At 44.6% G+C, this 15,370-nt stretch overlaps 1 protein-coding gene across 1 annotated transcript in view; it reads left to right on the top strand.

Moving 5' to 3' along the window:
- The window catches only part of UGGT2 (UDP-glucose glycoprotein glucosyltransferase 2), a 347,356-nt gene that overhangs the window by 149,340 nt on the left and 182,646 nt on the right, over positions 1-15,370 (top strand). Inside the window, exons 16-17 of the mRNA XM_067536834.1 lie at positions 8,772-8,903; positions 11,134-11,298. Of these exons, the coding sequence (XP_067392935.1) occupies positions 8,772-8,903; positions 11,134-11,298 (297 nt within the window). The remainder of the gene's footprint in view (positions 1-8,771; positions 8,904-11,133; positions 11,299-15,370) is intronic.

The raw sequence follows: 15,370 nt of genomic DNA on the forward strand, positions 1-15,370 counted from the left end.
CAACAAGGGCAGTTTAGACATTCGGAAAAATTTCCTAATTTTTATGGTCCTTAAGTAGTGGAATAAATTCCCTAGGGAGGTTGTGAAATCTCCATCATTGGTGATTTTTAAGAGCAGGTTGGACAAACGCCTGTCAGGGATGGTCTAGATAATGCTCAGGCCTGCCATAAATGCCATTGGGAAGCCTTCACAGAAAGAAGACTCTTTTGGACTGTTGGACTCCACTTGAATACCTGGGGTATTAACCTTTTAGCATCAAGTCTTGTACAGTGGATAAGAAGTAGATGAGGAGAGAAGGTTGGGAAAGACTTGTGAAATTTCCATGCCTGGCCTCAGTACACAGGAGGAGGAAAACCAGCTGGAGATATTTAAGGGATAAAGAAACACCATAAGGTAAGAGTATGGATTGCAAGAAGAAAGAAATTACAATATTAATTGGAGTAGTAGTCAAGTAGGTGTTATAAATGTTATACTTAATGAAAGGACTATACTTGATCCAGGTAGAAAACTGGGTGAGGTCTGAGGGAAAGAAGTGTGATGTATGTGTACAAATGCAAGGAGCTTGGGTAGTAAAATGGAGGAACTGGAACTACTGTTGCAGGAGGTCAAACCAGACATTATAGGGATTACAGAAACGTGGCAGAGTAGCATTCATGGTGGAATATATATATTAAAGAGCATATGCTGTTTAGGAGAGAGAGAGAGAAATAAAGTTAAAGATGGTGGGGTAGTGTTGTACATCAAATCTGGGGTAAAGTGTAAAGAAATAAGGAGTGCTAGCGTGGACAAAACAGAATCTGTTTGGATCAAAATCAGTTTTGCGAAGGATTGTAACAGAGATAGTGTTACTGGGATAATGTTAGGCATCTGCCACAGAACTTTGGGGACAGACTTGGATATAGATGGAGATTTCTTTATTTAATATTATTAGTGAGAAAAATATTACTGGGAATTGTTTTGTAAAGGGAGATTTTAATTTCCCAGATATAGATTGGAGAATAAATGCTACTATACTGGTAGGGCCCAGTTATTCCTTGATGTGATAGACGACAGTTTTCTTCATCAAATTATCATCGAACCAACAAGAAGTGATGTAGTTTGAACTTGATTTTGGTAAGTAGTGATGACATCACGGACAAGCCAGTTATAGGAAATAACATTGGATCAAGTGATCACGAGTTGATTCAACTTAAATTAATCAGAAGGATAATCAAAACCTGATAGTGAGCTATGGTTTTTGCTTTGCAAAGGGCAGACTTTGAGAAATTTAGAGAATTAGTTAAAAAAGTCAGTTGGATTGTAGAGGTCAAGGACTTTAAATGTAGAAGATACTTGGAATTTCTTTAAATTAACTATGCAGAAATTATCTACAATTTGCATTCCAAGCAAAGGGAAAAATTGCATAGGGAAAGGCTCCAGACCTAGCTGGATGAATAACCACTTCAAAAGATTATTAGGAGTAAGCAGAGAGCCCTTAGGAAATGGAAAAGTATTTCTCAGCAAAAAAAGCTATATTGTGGAGTTTAACAAATGAAAGAATTAAATGAGACTTGCTAAAGGAAATTAAGAGGGTTTTTTAGTTATATAAATAATAGGAGAATAAGGAAGGATAAGATTGGGCTGCTGTGTACCATGGAAAGTGAGGAGATTAAAAATAATCTAGGTATGGCCCAAAAACTAAATTAATACTTTGCCTCAGTTTTTAGTAAGGATTATAATATTGAACATGGGCATGCAGGCAGGACAGCTGATGGAAATGAGTGTACAGAAGTAGAAATTACCAAATCAAGGAGACTGGATAATTTTCATGCCAGAATACTGAAAGAACATAATATTGAGATTACTAGTCCAGTAGCCAGGATTTTTAATATATCTATATGTTCAGGGATAGCATTGTATGACGGAATAGTTAATGTTGTACCTATTTTTAAGAAAGGAAAAAAGTGGACTGGACAATTACAGACATGTAAATCTAAGATTAGTAATATGCAAGAATTTGGAATGCATTGTGAAGGAAAGAATTATTGAATTCAGGGAGGTAAACAGAAAAGTGGATGTAATTCATCATGGGTTTACCAAAGGTAGATCAGATTGTGCCAGACTAACCTGATTTCCTTCTTTGAGAAAACAATTGTTCTTCTTCGAGTGATTGCTCATGTTCATTCCACTATAGGTGAGTGCACGCCACCATGCATGGTTCCGGGAACTTTTTTCCCCTTAGCAGATCCCATAGGGCTGGCTCTAGTGCCCCCTGGAGACCCGCGCACATGCGGTATATGAGGCACTGCCGGCCCTATGCCCCCTCAGTTCCTTCTTTCCGCCTGTGATGGTTGCTGGAACTAGCCTTGCTCTCTGCAAGTACCATTCCCCTTGTTTGAGCTGTTTGCTATTCAAAGTAGTTTAGTTAGTTTTAAATAGTTGTTAAGTGCTGTTAAGTGTAGTTAGATAAGCAAGTCCCTCGGGAGACTTGGATCGGCTGGGCTATCCCCCGGTCACCGGGATTTAAGATGTGTGCCTCCTGCAGGAAGGCTTTCCCGCTCAGTGACCCCCACGATTGGTGCCTTAAGTGCTTGGGGGAAGAGCACAGGAAAGACAAGTGTAAGATATGCAGGGCTTTTAAACCGTGGACTCAGAAGGACCTTGAAATACGGTTAAAAGCCCTGCTCATGGAGGCAGTGCTCTGCCCAGCGTCCAAGCCATCCTGCTCCATCTCGGCACCGAGTGTAACCTCAGTGCAGAGTGCACCACTGGCACCGGGATCGACTCGGCACCAAGCAACAGCCCCAGTGCCGAAGAGGAAGAAATAGAGCACAGACACTCCCCTGTGCTGTCGGTATGGGTAGGGTCGAGTGCAGAGATGTATCGGCCACAGCCCGTTGAGTCTTCTCCAGTGCCTGCATCTTCGAGCAGGGAGCCTCCCCCGACTCCTGGGAGTGGGAGAGTGCACCTGCTGACGCCGTCGACACCAGAAGCTTTTCAGGCAGCAAGAGCCTTGTTCACCTTGCCCACACCACCTCCGCCCTCCACTCCGCCGAGAGAGAAGGGTTGGTGTCCCAGGGCAAACCCGCGTTGGGTCCCCCCAAAGGGCGGTGGAGATCCCTGGTACGGGGAGGAAGATCACCCGCCAGACAGCTACCAGGGGTAGAGCGAGGACGCTCCCCCAGCAGTTGCTCCAGGTTGGCATCATCAAGCCGGCCTGCTTTGACTCAGGATATGGAGTCCCCCTCTCGGCGCTGACATTGATCCCTGGCACTGGAGGCAGCACAGGCCAGGAGGCGGAACCGGTTGAGGTCTGCCAGGTGAGGCTTGGACAGCTCCTACTCCAGATCCCCAGCACTGAAGAGTTCACCTGCACGGAGGCGGCGCAGAACCCGTTCGCTGTCTGAGGACCCAGCACCACGCAGTCCATGATATGGTCCTCAAAATTGTAAAGACCCTGTGACAAACCCCTTCCTCGGTTGCCCCTACGTCAAGGGTGGCAGAGAAAAAGTATTATGTCCCGACTGAAGGGTTCGAGTATTTATTCACTCACCCGGCCCTGGGAACCCTGGTGGTCGACGCAGCCAACCAGCGGGACAGGCAAGGTCAGCCAGGTTCCACTCCCAAGAACAAAGATGACAAAAATCTGGATTTGTTTCGTAGAAAAATTTATTCTATGGCAGCCCTGCAGTTCAGGATTGCCAACCATCAGGCCCTCCTGGGGAGATAAAATTTTAACTTCTGGGACTTCCTCAGGTGGTTTGCTGAGGCCCTGCACCAGGACCAGGCCACAGACTTTACCGCCATGCTGGACGAAGGAATCACAGTGACTAGGGTAGCACTCCAGACGTCCAGTGATGCTGCTGACTCGGCGGATGTGGCCATAGCCTCCGCCATTTCCATGAGAAGGTGCTTGTGACTGCAACCCTACAGAAATAGGGACAGAAATAGGGGGTTTAGAAGACAAAATCAGCCCCCCATCTCGTCCTCACCCCTCCAGCAAGGGCCCCCCAGGGAGTCGGGCAATCTGAGGAGGCAGTTTTGATGGTGCGCCCGAGGGTGGAGCCCCTACTGCTCTCCTGGATCTGCCCCGCCTCTTCCTAAACAGATTAAGGCCCTTCTATCCTGAATGAGCAAAGATTATGTTGGTCCGTTGAGTCCTCGGGATAGTCTCGGGGCTACGCCCTACGGTTTACGTCTACCCCCCCAACATTTGCCCCTTCTCTGTCTCTCTTCAGGGACCCCTCTCATGAGCAGCTCCTTTTGCAGGAGATGGACACCCTCTTCAACATAGGAGCGGTGGTTATGGTTCCTCAAGGCAGAATCAGGGAGAAGTTCTATTTGGGGATGAGGAAGTACCTCAAAGCGAAGAGGGGTCTGAGACCCATATTAGACCTGCATCATCTAAACAAATACATCAGAAGACTCAGGTTTCGCATGGTTTCCTGAGCCTCCATAATCCCTTCCCTGGATCCAGGAGACTGGCATGTCGTCCTTGACCTCAAGGTCATGTGTCCATCCTCCCCAGCCACAGGCGTTTCCTCCATTTCGTGGTGGCTGGCTCCACTACCAATTTACAGCCCTAACCTTTGGCCTGTCTTCGGCTCCAAGGGTGTTCACCACATGCATGGTGGTAGTGGCAGCCCACTTGAGGTGAAAGGGTGTACAAATCATCCCTTCGTGGGCGATTGGCTGATGAGGGGCAGGTCCAGGTCCCAAGTGCAGGAGAGTGTGACCATCACTTGCTCCACATGCAGCAGTCTGGGACTGCTCATAAATGAGCAGAGGTCAACACTAACCCCAGTGCAATGTATAGAATTCATTGGGTCCACCCTGGATGCCTCCCAGGCCATAGCCTTCCTGCCTCAGCCATGTTTTGAGGTGATGGTCTCTATCATCTCCCAGCTGCACCGATGCCCCACGACAACAGCCAGGCACTGCCTACAGCTGTTAGGCCATATGGCGGCCTGCACGTACGTAGTGAGACTAGCTCGCCTGCATGCTTGGCCTCGATATATGTGCCAAGCAGACACCCATTGGATTGGGTGGTCACAGTTCCCCAGCCCGTCCTAGTCTCCCTAGACTGGTGGCGGATGCCCAGGGCAGTATTGAAGGGCGTTCCGTTCAGGAAACTGGTCCTGTTGGTCACTCTAATCTCCGACACCTCAGAGGTGGGATGGGGAGCCCACATCAGCGCCAACCTAAGCACTCAGGGCTCTGGTCGGAGGAGGAAAGGCATCTGCACATCAAAGTGAAGGAGCTGAGGGCTATTTGCCTAGCGTGCAAGGTGTTCCTCCGATTCCTGACAGGCAGAGTGGTACAGGTGCTGACGGACAACACTGCAGCTATGTTTTATATAAACAGGCAGGGGGGAGCACGCTCCTCGGCTCTTTGCAAGGAAGCTACCCATATGCAGGAGTTTACCGTGAGGCACAATTTCCTCCTGACTGCCTCTCACCTTCTGGGAGTGAGGAACGACGAAGCGGATCGTCTCAGCAGGTCGCTTCTACCCTGCCATGACTGGTCATGGCACCCGGAGTTCGTGACTACGATTTTCCAGAAGTGGGGCATTCCTCAACTGGACCTATTCGCGTTGGCCTGGTGTCCGATATTCTGCTCGCTCCGGGATCGCGAGACTTGGTCGATTTCCAATGCATTCTTCATGGACTGGATGGGGACCCTCCTGTACACGTTTCCACCCATTCCGTTCATGCCCAAGGGTTGCTGAAAATAAAGAGGCACAGGGCGGATGTTATACTCATCACTCCGGCCTGGCCAAGACAGCATTGGTTCAGCATGCTGTTGGAGCTTTTGATCACTCCGCCCTGGAGCTCCTGAGATGGCATGACCTTCTCTCCAAGGACCAGCTTGCCTGTTGCACCTGTACCTGGACTCCCTGCACCTCAAGGCCTGGAGGCTCTGTGGCAGATGGATCGGGAGAGAGCCTGCTCGGTGCAGGTTCAACAAGTCCTGCTTGGCAGCAGGAAACGTTTGACACAGGTTGTGTATCGGGCTAAGTGGATGGGGTTTACCTGTTGGGCGGAGTCCCGTGGTATTCCATCCAGCCTTTCATCTATACAGGAGATCCTGGAGTACCTGCTCCAGCTAAAACTCCAGGGTCTGGCGCTGGCCTCGCTGAAGGTTCACCTGGCAGCCATTTCGGCCTTCCATGAGCCTCTAGAGGGGAGATCGCTATTCTCCCATCCCATGTCAGTCAGTTTCCTCAAGGGGGTGGAGAGGCTTTATCTGCAGGTCCGTGACTTGGTGCCTCCCTGGGATCTCAGCCTGGTTCTCTCAAGACTTGAGGGGCCCCCCTTTTAACCCATGGCTTCATGCCCTCTGCTCATGCTTTCATGGAAGGTAGCCTTCCTGGTGGCCATTACCTCAGCTAGGAGGGTCTCCGAGATTAGGGCCTTGACCTTGGAGCCCCCTTATACAATATTCTATAAGGATAAGGTGCAGTTGAGGCCTCTTCCAGCCTTCCTGCCCAAGGTGGGTTTCCCAATTTCATTGTAATCAAGATATTTTCTCCCCTTGTTTTTTCCCAACCACACAGTTCGGAGGAGGAGAGGGGATGGTATTCGCTGGACGTGAGGCGAGCCCTGGCCTTCTACATCGAGAATACAAAACCGTTCCGGAAATCGATGCAGCTCTTTGTTGCAGTGGCTGACCGGATGAAAGGCTCACCTGTCTCCACCCAGTGCATCACCTGTCTCCTCGTGGATTACATCATGCATGAAGTTCTGCTACGATCAGGCGAGGGTGCTGCTTCCGGAACCCATCACAGCACACTCAACCAGAGATTAAGCCTCGTCTACAGCCTTCCTGGAGAGAGTGCCCCTGCAGGACATCTGCAAAGCCGCCACTTGGTCATCAGTGCATACCTTCAGGTCCCACTATGCCATCGTCCAGCAGGCGAGAGAGGATGCGGGATTTGGCAGAGCCGTGCTTTGAGCAGCTCACCAATAACTCCTACCCACCTCCAACGTATTGCTTGTTAGTCACCTATAGTGGAATGGACATGAGCAATCATTCGAAGAAGAAAACAAGGTTACTTACCAGTAACTGATGTTTTTCCAGATGTGTTGCTCAATTCCATTCCACAACCCACCCCCCCATCCCGGCTGCTGTAGTTGGCAGAAAGAAGGGACTGAAGGGGCATAGGGCCGGCAGTGCCTCATATACAGTGGCATGTGCACGGGACTCCAGGAGGTACCAGAGCCGGCCCTATGGGATCTGCTAAGGGGAAAAGAGTTCCAGGAACTGTGTACGGTGGCTTGCAGTCACCTATAGGAATGGACATGAGCAACACATCTTGAAGAACATCAGTTCCTGGTAAGTAACCTTGTTTTTTTGTTTTTTTTAAATGAGAGAAATGCAGTAGTTCTAATATACTTGGACCTCAGCAAAGCATTTGACACAGTACCACATGAGAAATAGGTAAATTAGAGAAAATGGGGATTAGTGCAAGAATAGTAAGCTGGGTAAGGAACTGGCTAAAAGTGAGAAGTCAGATGGTTATGCTGAAAGATGAATTATCCAATTGGAGGGAACTTACTAGTGGAGTTCCTCAAGGATCAGTTTTGGGACCATCTTATTCAATATTTTTATTAATGACCTTGGAACAAAAAGCAGGAGTGTGCTAGTGAAATTTTCTGATGATACACAGTTGGGATGCATTGTCAATACAGAGGAGGACTGAAATATTATACTAGAAAATCTGAATGACTTTGAAGACTGGAATGACAAAAATTGAAAGAATTTCAGTAGTACAAACCACAAGTTCATGCACTTACCATCTAATAATAAGACTATTATCTACGAGCTGAGGGTTTTTCGGTTGGAAATGACAGAGGAGGAGAGACACCTGGGTGTGTGTGTTGATCATAGAATGACACCAATATGACACGGCTGCAAAAAAGGCAAATGCAATCCTAGGATGTATCAGATGAGGCGTTTTCAGTAGAGATAGAGAAGTATTAATGCCATTATACAAGGCTCTGGTAGGACCTCATCTGGAATACTCTATACAATTCTAGTCACTCATGTTCAGGAAAGAAGATTTCAAACTGGAACAGGTATAATGAAGAGCTATTAGGAAGGCATGGGGAAAGTACCTATTTTATGAGAGGAATCTGGAAGAGTTTAGCCGAGCAAAAAGAGCGCAGAGAGGGGTTATGATTGTTCTCTATAAATACATCAGGGGGGTAAACGCAATGGAGGGTGAAGAGCTATTTAAGCTAAAGGAGTATGTTTGCAGAAGAACAAATGGGTATAAACTGGCCATGGACACATGCAGGTTGGAAATTAGAAGGTATTTACCATTGGAGGACTGAGGTTCTGGAGCAGCCTCCCAATAGGAGTTGTGGGGACAAACAATTTAATTAGTTTTAAGAGAGAGCTGGACAAATTTATAAGTGGGTTTGTATAACAGGGTTGCTTGTGATGGTGAGGAACAGGGCTCAGTAAGCCGGGGGTGGTGGCGGGGGATCCCTTCCAGTTGATGTCTTCTTTTTCTAAAGTTCATGCTAAGAACTGAACAGAGTAGAAAGGAATTCTTCTCAGCCACTGAAAGTATTGCTAACTCACCTGGCGTATTGGATGCACCTTCCTCTGCAATATCCGATGTTAATCACTGCCAAATATAGGATAGTAGAGTAATTAGAGCAGTGCTCTGATGGCAAATCTTTTGTTCTACTTAAAAATAATGTATATTGTGATGATAAATGATAAATAATACTAATATGTAGGTAAAATAGCTTTGTCTTTTTTCTGTTTTATAATTTTCACAGATGTACCATGAAATGAAAGACGGAGAAGTTTTCACTGTGAACCATGTAAAGAATGTTCTTAGAAGTGAATTCCCTCATGCTGACATTCAGAGTATACTAGGTGTTGATTCTGACTATGATGAGAAAAGGAAGGTATGTTATGAGAATAGTTGCAAGAAATAGTGTTCTGCCCAGAGCTTAGTTTTGCATATAGTAGTTTCTAAAACACTTAAATGGAATTGGGTTGGATTTTTTTCCAGATTATTGCGGTGTTTGAAGGTTGTATTTGAATTATTGCCCTCAAGAATAATATTTAATTCTGACTTTTACCTACTGTATAGAGCTGCTCCTATGGAAGGTGCCTAGTGATGAGCTTATTAGATGGGTATCATTTGTTGTAGGTGCTACGTTACCCAAGCAGCCTGAGGAAGAAACGCTGTTGTCTGGGTAAAAACAACGAGAGTCCTGTAGCACTTTAAAGACTAACAAATTTAATTTTTGTAAGCATAGGTTTTCGTGGGCTGCAACCCACTTTGTCAGATGCAAGAAATAGAAATAAAATGGCAGGTATATATATATATATATATATATATATATATATATATATATATATACATTCAAGTTTAAGGAACAACAATGGGGAAGTAGTTGAGGCATATTCACAACCATTGATTAGAAGGTGAGAATTACTTCTTATAATGAGAGAGCCATTCTAAGTCTCTGTTTAAACCCAGTTTGATAGTGTCAAGTTTGCAGATCAGTTCAAGCTCAGCAGTTTCTCTTTGAAGTCTGTTTTTGACTTCTGGGTAAATCATATCTTCCTGAGAGAGAATCTGCCTGGTGGGCGCGACCATTCTGACTTAGAATCACAAGATTTCTGGTGTCAGAGACTGGTGAGGTAACGAAGGCACAAACATACATAACTAATTTGTAACTGTGTGTAATGTTGACCAATCAGGGAGATTGTCAGGGAACTTTTTCAAGCCTTCTCCTGATTCTGAGTGAAATGAAGTTTATATTTTTTAGAAGTGGCTGTGTATTGCGAATATTTTGCTTCCAAATCCTGACATTGAAATTCTAAGAGTTAAAGATGTGATTAGCTGAAATGCACATACAGTTGACTGGTAAGTGAAAACAAGGAGCCTTCTATAGGGAATTGACTGTGCAAATCCCTAGACTAGAATCTGAGCATTGAGTTCCAAGACTATCTAGAAGACTTTGCATATGCATGCCGCCTTGCAGATATGAATTTTCAATGAGAGACTAAGTGTGAATCTTCCAAATAAAAAAGTGAACTTTTTTACAATTTATTCTCACAATTTTAGTTTGATGTAGCAAAGATTTATCATTTTAAGTATAGAGTTGCAACCATTCTGCAGTTAATTTAAGCACCAGGTCACATATAGTGGAAGTGGGCGTTCTTACTGAGGTAGAAGAGGGTAGGACATGTCCTACTTTAAGCCTAGTTTATTTTTTCACCCGTTGATTTTTCTGTACTGAAATATTATTGAATTGGTCTTCTGTGTGTAGGATTATTGGTAAATTGGAGTAGACATCTTTTATAAAGGGCTATTCTGTTGGCATAAAGTGGATCTTTGTTGTTTTTTTCTGTTAATTTGGATTCCTGTAATTTTCAGATGTGAAAAATTTTTCCAAGCAAAGACTTGCTCTGACAATTGGAACAAATGTGTCGGTCTTGAAACTGATATTTTCTGTTATCAATAGCTGTTTCTTCTATTATCAATAGAAGTATCTTTTAAAAAGTATTCTGTAGTTTGAAATCAAAGGTCTCTGTTTAAGGTAGACCATTATAATAAAGGTCAACTGCTGTGTGTAGTGGAAAGTCACCGTACTTCCCTGCTGGTGAGGTTCAAAGTGGCAGAGTTAAGGGAAATAGGAAATAGAGCACAGAATTTTATGCACAGTACTGGAAGAGGGAATATTTTCTTGTATCATAATAGTGTAGGTAATTTTCTGCAGAAGTCCACACCATCTTCAACCATGTCTAATCTGTAAAATCCTCTGTGCTTTATTTGATTAATATTCTTTAAATAGTGCAAGAAAAATAATAGCTCTTAGCAAGACTGCCACAGAGTGGCATTAAAAAAAAAAGGTTTAAAAAATCTGTATATGAATTTACAGTAATTTTGTCCTTTTTTGATAAATGTGTGCTTCATGTACTATTTAACTGATTTATTTTTCCAGGCTGCTTTCTGGAAAATCCTAATAGAATTGGAAAGTCGATTTACTCTCTATAATTCATAAAAATAGGCTACAACACAGAGTGCTTGGACATTAGTGTTCATTGTCTCTTGATATTAGTTTTTTCTTACTACCGTCAGCCACATTCTGTTTAACTCTGTGATATTCCTGATTTGAACAGGCAGGAGCAACCTTTTATAAAAAGACTGGCCTGGGTCCGTTGCCTCAAGCTCTGTTTAATGGTGTGCCCTTTAACAGTGAAGAAATGGATGCTGCAGAGTTAGAGACAGTTATACTCCAGAGGATCACTGATGCCATGGGGTTCTTCCAGAGGGCAGTTTTCATGGTATGCTTAGTATTTATGAAAGAATGTAAGGTGAAATACTTGTCAGTAGATTGTTTGTCATGCTTGCAATCTGTATTTTTTATAAGTAGATAGTTTGAAATTAATGTTATGAAAGCTGAAATGACAATCATTACTTTAATTTGCATTCATGAATTTGAAACTGAATGCATTTTGATTATTGAAGCTTTATTGTTTGACTAAGCACCTGTTAATCTTCTAGATGTTTTCAGCCAAGAAGTGAAGACAAATTGTAGCTATTCAAAAGAATATTTGGAACTGATATGTTAAAATCTTGTGTTTTTTTTATATTTCTTTTCTGTTTAAGAAGCCCTTATCTTAGTATTAGATATATAAAAGCTCTAAACTAAATAGAAACATAAATTCATACTAGTAGTTGACAGCCCATGCTGTAGCACGGGTATAATTCATAAACCATGTATGCACAAAAGTTAAAAATGGCTGAGAATTTAAAAATTGGATGGTAATACACAGTGAATATTCCAGTGATTATTCAACCTGTGATATTCTAAACAGAAAGACTTCTCAGCCGTGCTTATAGGTGTTGCCATCACTTCACACTGACTCATAGAATCATAGAATCATAGAATATTAGAGTTGGAAGGGACCTCAGGAGGTCATCTAATCCAACCCCCTGCTCAAAGCAGGACTAACCTCTGCTATATCATCCCAACCAGGGCTTTGTCAAGCCGCAGCTTAAAAACCTCTAAGGATGGAGATTCCACCACCTCCCTAGGTAACCCATTCCAGTGCTTCACCACCCTCCTAGTAAAAAACTTTTTCCTAATGTCCAACCTAGACCTCCCTCCCTGCAACTTGAGACCGTTGCTCCTTGTTCTGTCATCTGCCACCACCGAGAACAGCCTAGCCCCATCCTCCCTAGAACCCCCTTTCAGGTAGTTAAAGGCCGCTATCAAATCCCCCCTCACTCTTCTCTTTTGCAGACTAATCTTCTCTTTTGCAGACTCCACTGATTCAAGGCTTCCAAGTGATGTTTGGGGTTATTGTGTGTGTTGGTTGTATTGTTGTGTGGGCAGTTGTGTTGATTTGTGTCCAGGGGATTGGACTGGGAAAGTTGCGTTGATTTGTGCAAATGTTGAATGAGCGATATGTGTTGCCATCAGAGGCTATTTGGGTTGGGGGTTGTTGTGTGTGCTAGTTGTCTTTAAGTTATGTTGTGCTGGCAGGGTTTTGTGGGTGTCAGATAAAGGGTGTGTGCTGTCGTGAGGGGCTGGGTGTATTTGGGGTTCTTCGAGTGGCTCTGCATATTCCCACTAATGGGTACTGTGCCGCCTGGTGGTGCCTAATGGTAGAACCTTCTCGAAGCAATGATTGCGGGATCACATATGTGCTCCCTACTACTCCTCCCCTTGGTGTCTTTGAATGTTCCTGAGGGCAAGGGCTCTGCTCTGTCTACCACCTCAATTCCTTCCAACCGCCATAGGGGATGACGTGAACCACTCCAGTCATTTGGACTCAGGGTTTTCTTTATTTTCAGTGCCTTGTTAACTTTATAACTATAGTTGTTTGTTCTTAGTATAGTTTGTAGTAGAGGATAGTTTTTCATATGGATAGTGTATATACTTGTAAGGTCGGTTACATGTGTTATGGCAGAACTGCAAAAGAAAAAGATGTGTTCTAAGAGATGTGTGTTATGCCCTGCTGGTTTCCCTACATTGAACTAATATGTGAGGTGTCTTAAATGTCTCAGCAAAGGACACTTTCCCTCTGGGGCTTCCATTTGCTGATCTTTCACTCCCAAGCTCATAACAACAGGCAGAGAAGGCTTCTGGTACTGCTGCTGCTTTTTTTATGCTGGTTCTTAGGTGTATTCCACTCTTGGTACACATGGACTCTGCACCTGGAGTCGGTGAATTCTTGAAAGCAGTGTCTGTTGGTCTGTGCGTGTGCCCTCGCTCTCCTGGTGCCTCAAACTGAGGAGGAACAAACTACCTACCTTTCAAGTTCCTTCTTACTACTACATGGCCTGGGTCTAAACTTTCTGGGTCTGGATCTTTGTCTTCATTTATTCTTTAAGCTGTGTGTGTGTGTGTGTGTGTGTGTGTGTGTGTGTGTGTGTGTGTGTGTACTATAAATAGTTTAGAATTTTACTCTATCGTTTTAGCTAAGTTTTATAGTTAGATTTTTTTGTCCCATTCCCCCACCCCTTCCCCTATCCGTGTTATACATAGTGGACTGTGCCCAGGACTCTGGGCTTCAGAATCTGTGCTGCTTGATCACATTCCTTCTTGGTCAGCAATGATCATCAATGCTGCCTGTAGTGCCTCAGAGAAGCTCGTGTTGCAGCAAGGTGCAATATCTGCCACTCTTTCCCCAGTCGCACCTGTGATGGGCAGGAACTTTGTCTTAAGAAGCACCTAATGGAAAAAGCCATGAGGCCACAGGTACATCAACGTCACTCAGCAAGGAGTGCACTTCCTTCTACAAGGTCCAACTTAAGAGAAGGGAATCTACTCCCAGAGATCCCCTATTAGGGTCTTGTCAGGAAATCAGTGATCCTTTATAAACATGAGAGCAAATCCTCCTCTACGCCCACTTCAAAGAATTCAGATATCACCCTGCCTAAGTCAAGCAAACAGTCCTGCTCAGCCCATAAGAATTTAGAATATCCTAAGTTTCAGGATCATGCTAAGAAAGCCCACAAATCCAGTGGCACCAGCCAAAGGCAACCAGTGGGAGACTCAACCACAGACGGGTCCAGCTCTGTCTCACCCAACTATGGCACAAGCTGTAACTTCTTTGGCTCTATTTGTTCAGTTGGATAGGACCCCTTGCACTTCTGGGAGAATAGTGTCTTACACTACACCTGATGATATTTTTGCTCTCCCTGATCCCCAATTTCGATTGCCATCAGGTCTTTCCCTCATACTAGATGCCCTGATTTCACCAGGAGGTGCACATTATGGGATGATTCTGTCCCCCATTCCATTGTCCAGTCATGGTTTCCCTCTAGTGGAACTGTCAGTACTGCCGATAGATCCAGAATCAGCATTTTCTTTTTTGGGAGACTGTGAACCGTCCAAGAAACTGATGTCTCCTCCTCCAAGAGATACTTTGCAGACAGGGGACCTGGACCAGTCTGGAACCAGCTTCCATCTCAGCACCTGCCCTGGAACCGATGGTACCCCATGGCATGGGGACCTCCACAACCAACCTTTGATCCATCTAACGGGCCATACTGGGGATTGTGGGACCTATACCACCACACTGCAGTGACAACATGATTCACTATAGAGTCAGTCTACCCCTGCACTGTGAGAGAACAACCAGAGCTACCTCCTGACCCCATAGAAGAGGAAGATTATGATTTGGATCTGGTGGTTCTGCCAGTACCAACGAGACTGTCCTCATCATCTCTGGATGAAGCAGTCGCTCCAATATCCCATTTCCTCCCCCTCCCCCCCAGATGACCATAAGCAATTCCATGAAATATTACATAAGGTTGCACAGAAGCTACAGATCTTCCTAGAGGAAATCTAGGATCCTCGATATAAACTCGTAGACATCCTACAATCCTCTGGATCCAGCCAAATAGCACTTCTTGTTAATAAAGTCATTCTGTAGCCAGCTACAGCAGTCTGGCATACCCCAGCCACTTGTGCCACTACCCCTAAGAGGAAAGAAAAATGCTAATTTATCCCAGCCAAAGGGCGGAATTTCTTTTTCTCACCTTTCTGCTAATTCTTTGGTTGTCCAGTCTCCCATGAGAGATCTAGACAGCAGCAGCCGAGATCTATTCTAGTTGATAAAGAGAGAGAGCACCTAGATTTATTAGGAAGAAAGGTCTTCACATATACTAGCCTTTAGTTCAGAATAGCCAATTACCAAGCACTGTTTGCTAAGTTTGATTACCTGAACTATTCCAAATTTGTGGACTTCGTCAACAAACTTCTGCAACAAGATAGATCTCAATTCTTGGCTCTAATTGAAGAAGGCAAGTTGGTTGCCAGGACCACTCTTCAATAAAGTAGATGCAGCAGATACATCTTCAGTGGCAGTGGTGACAGCCGTTGTGATGGCCATGAATGATGGC

The sequence above is a fragment of the Emydura macquarii genome, unplaced genomic scaffold, assembly GCF_026122565.2.
Source record: "Emydura macquarii macquarii isolate MOO-44397 ecotype Brisbane River unplaced genomic scaffold, CSIRO-AGI_Emac_v2 contig_3671, whole genome shotgun sequence".
Classification (NCBI taxonomy): domain Eukaryota; kingdom Metazoa; phylum Chordata; order Testudines; family Chelidae; genus Emydura; species Emydura macquarii.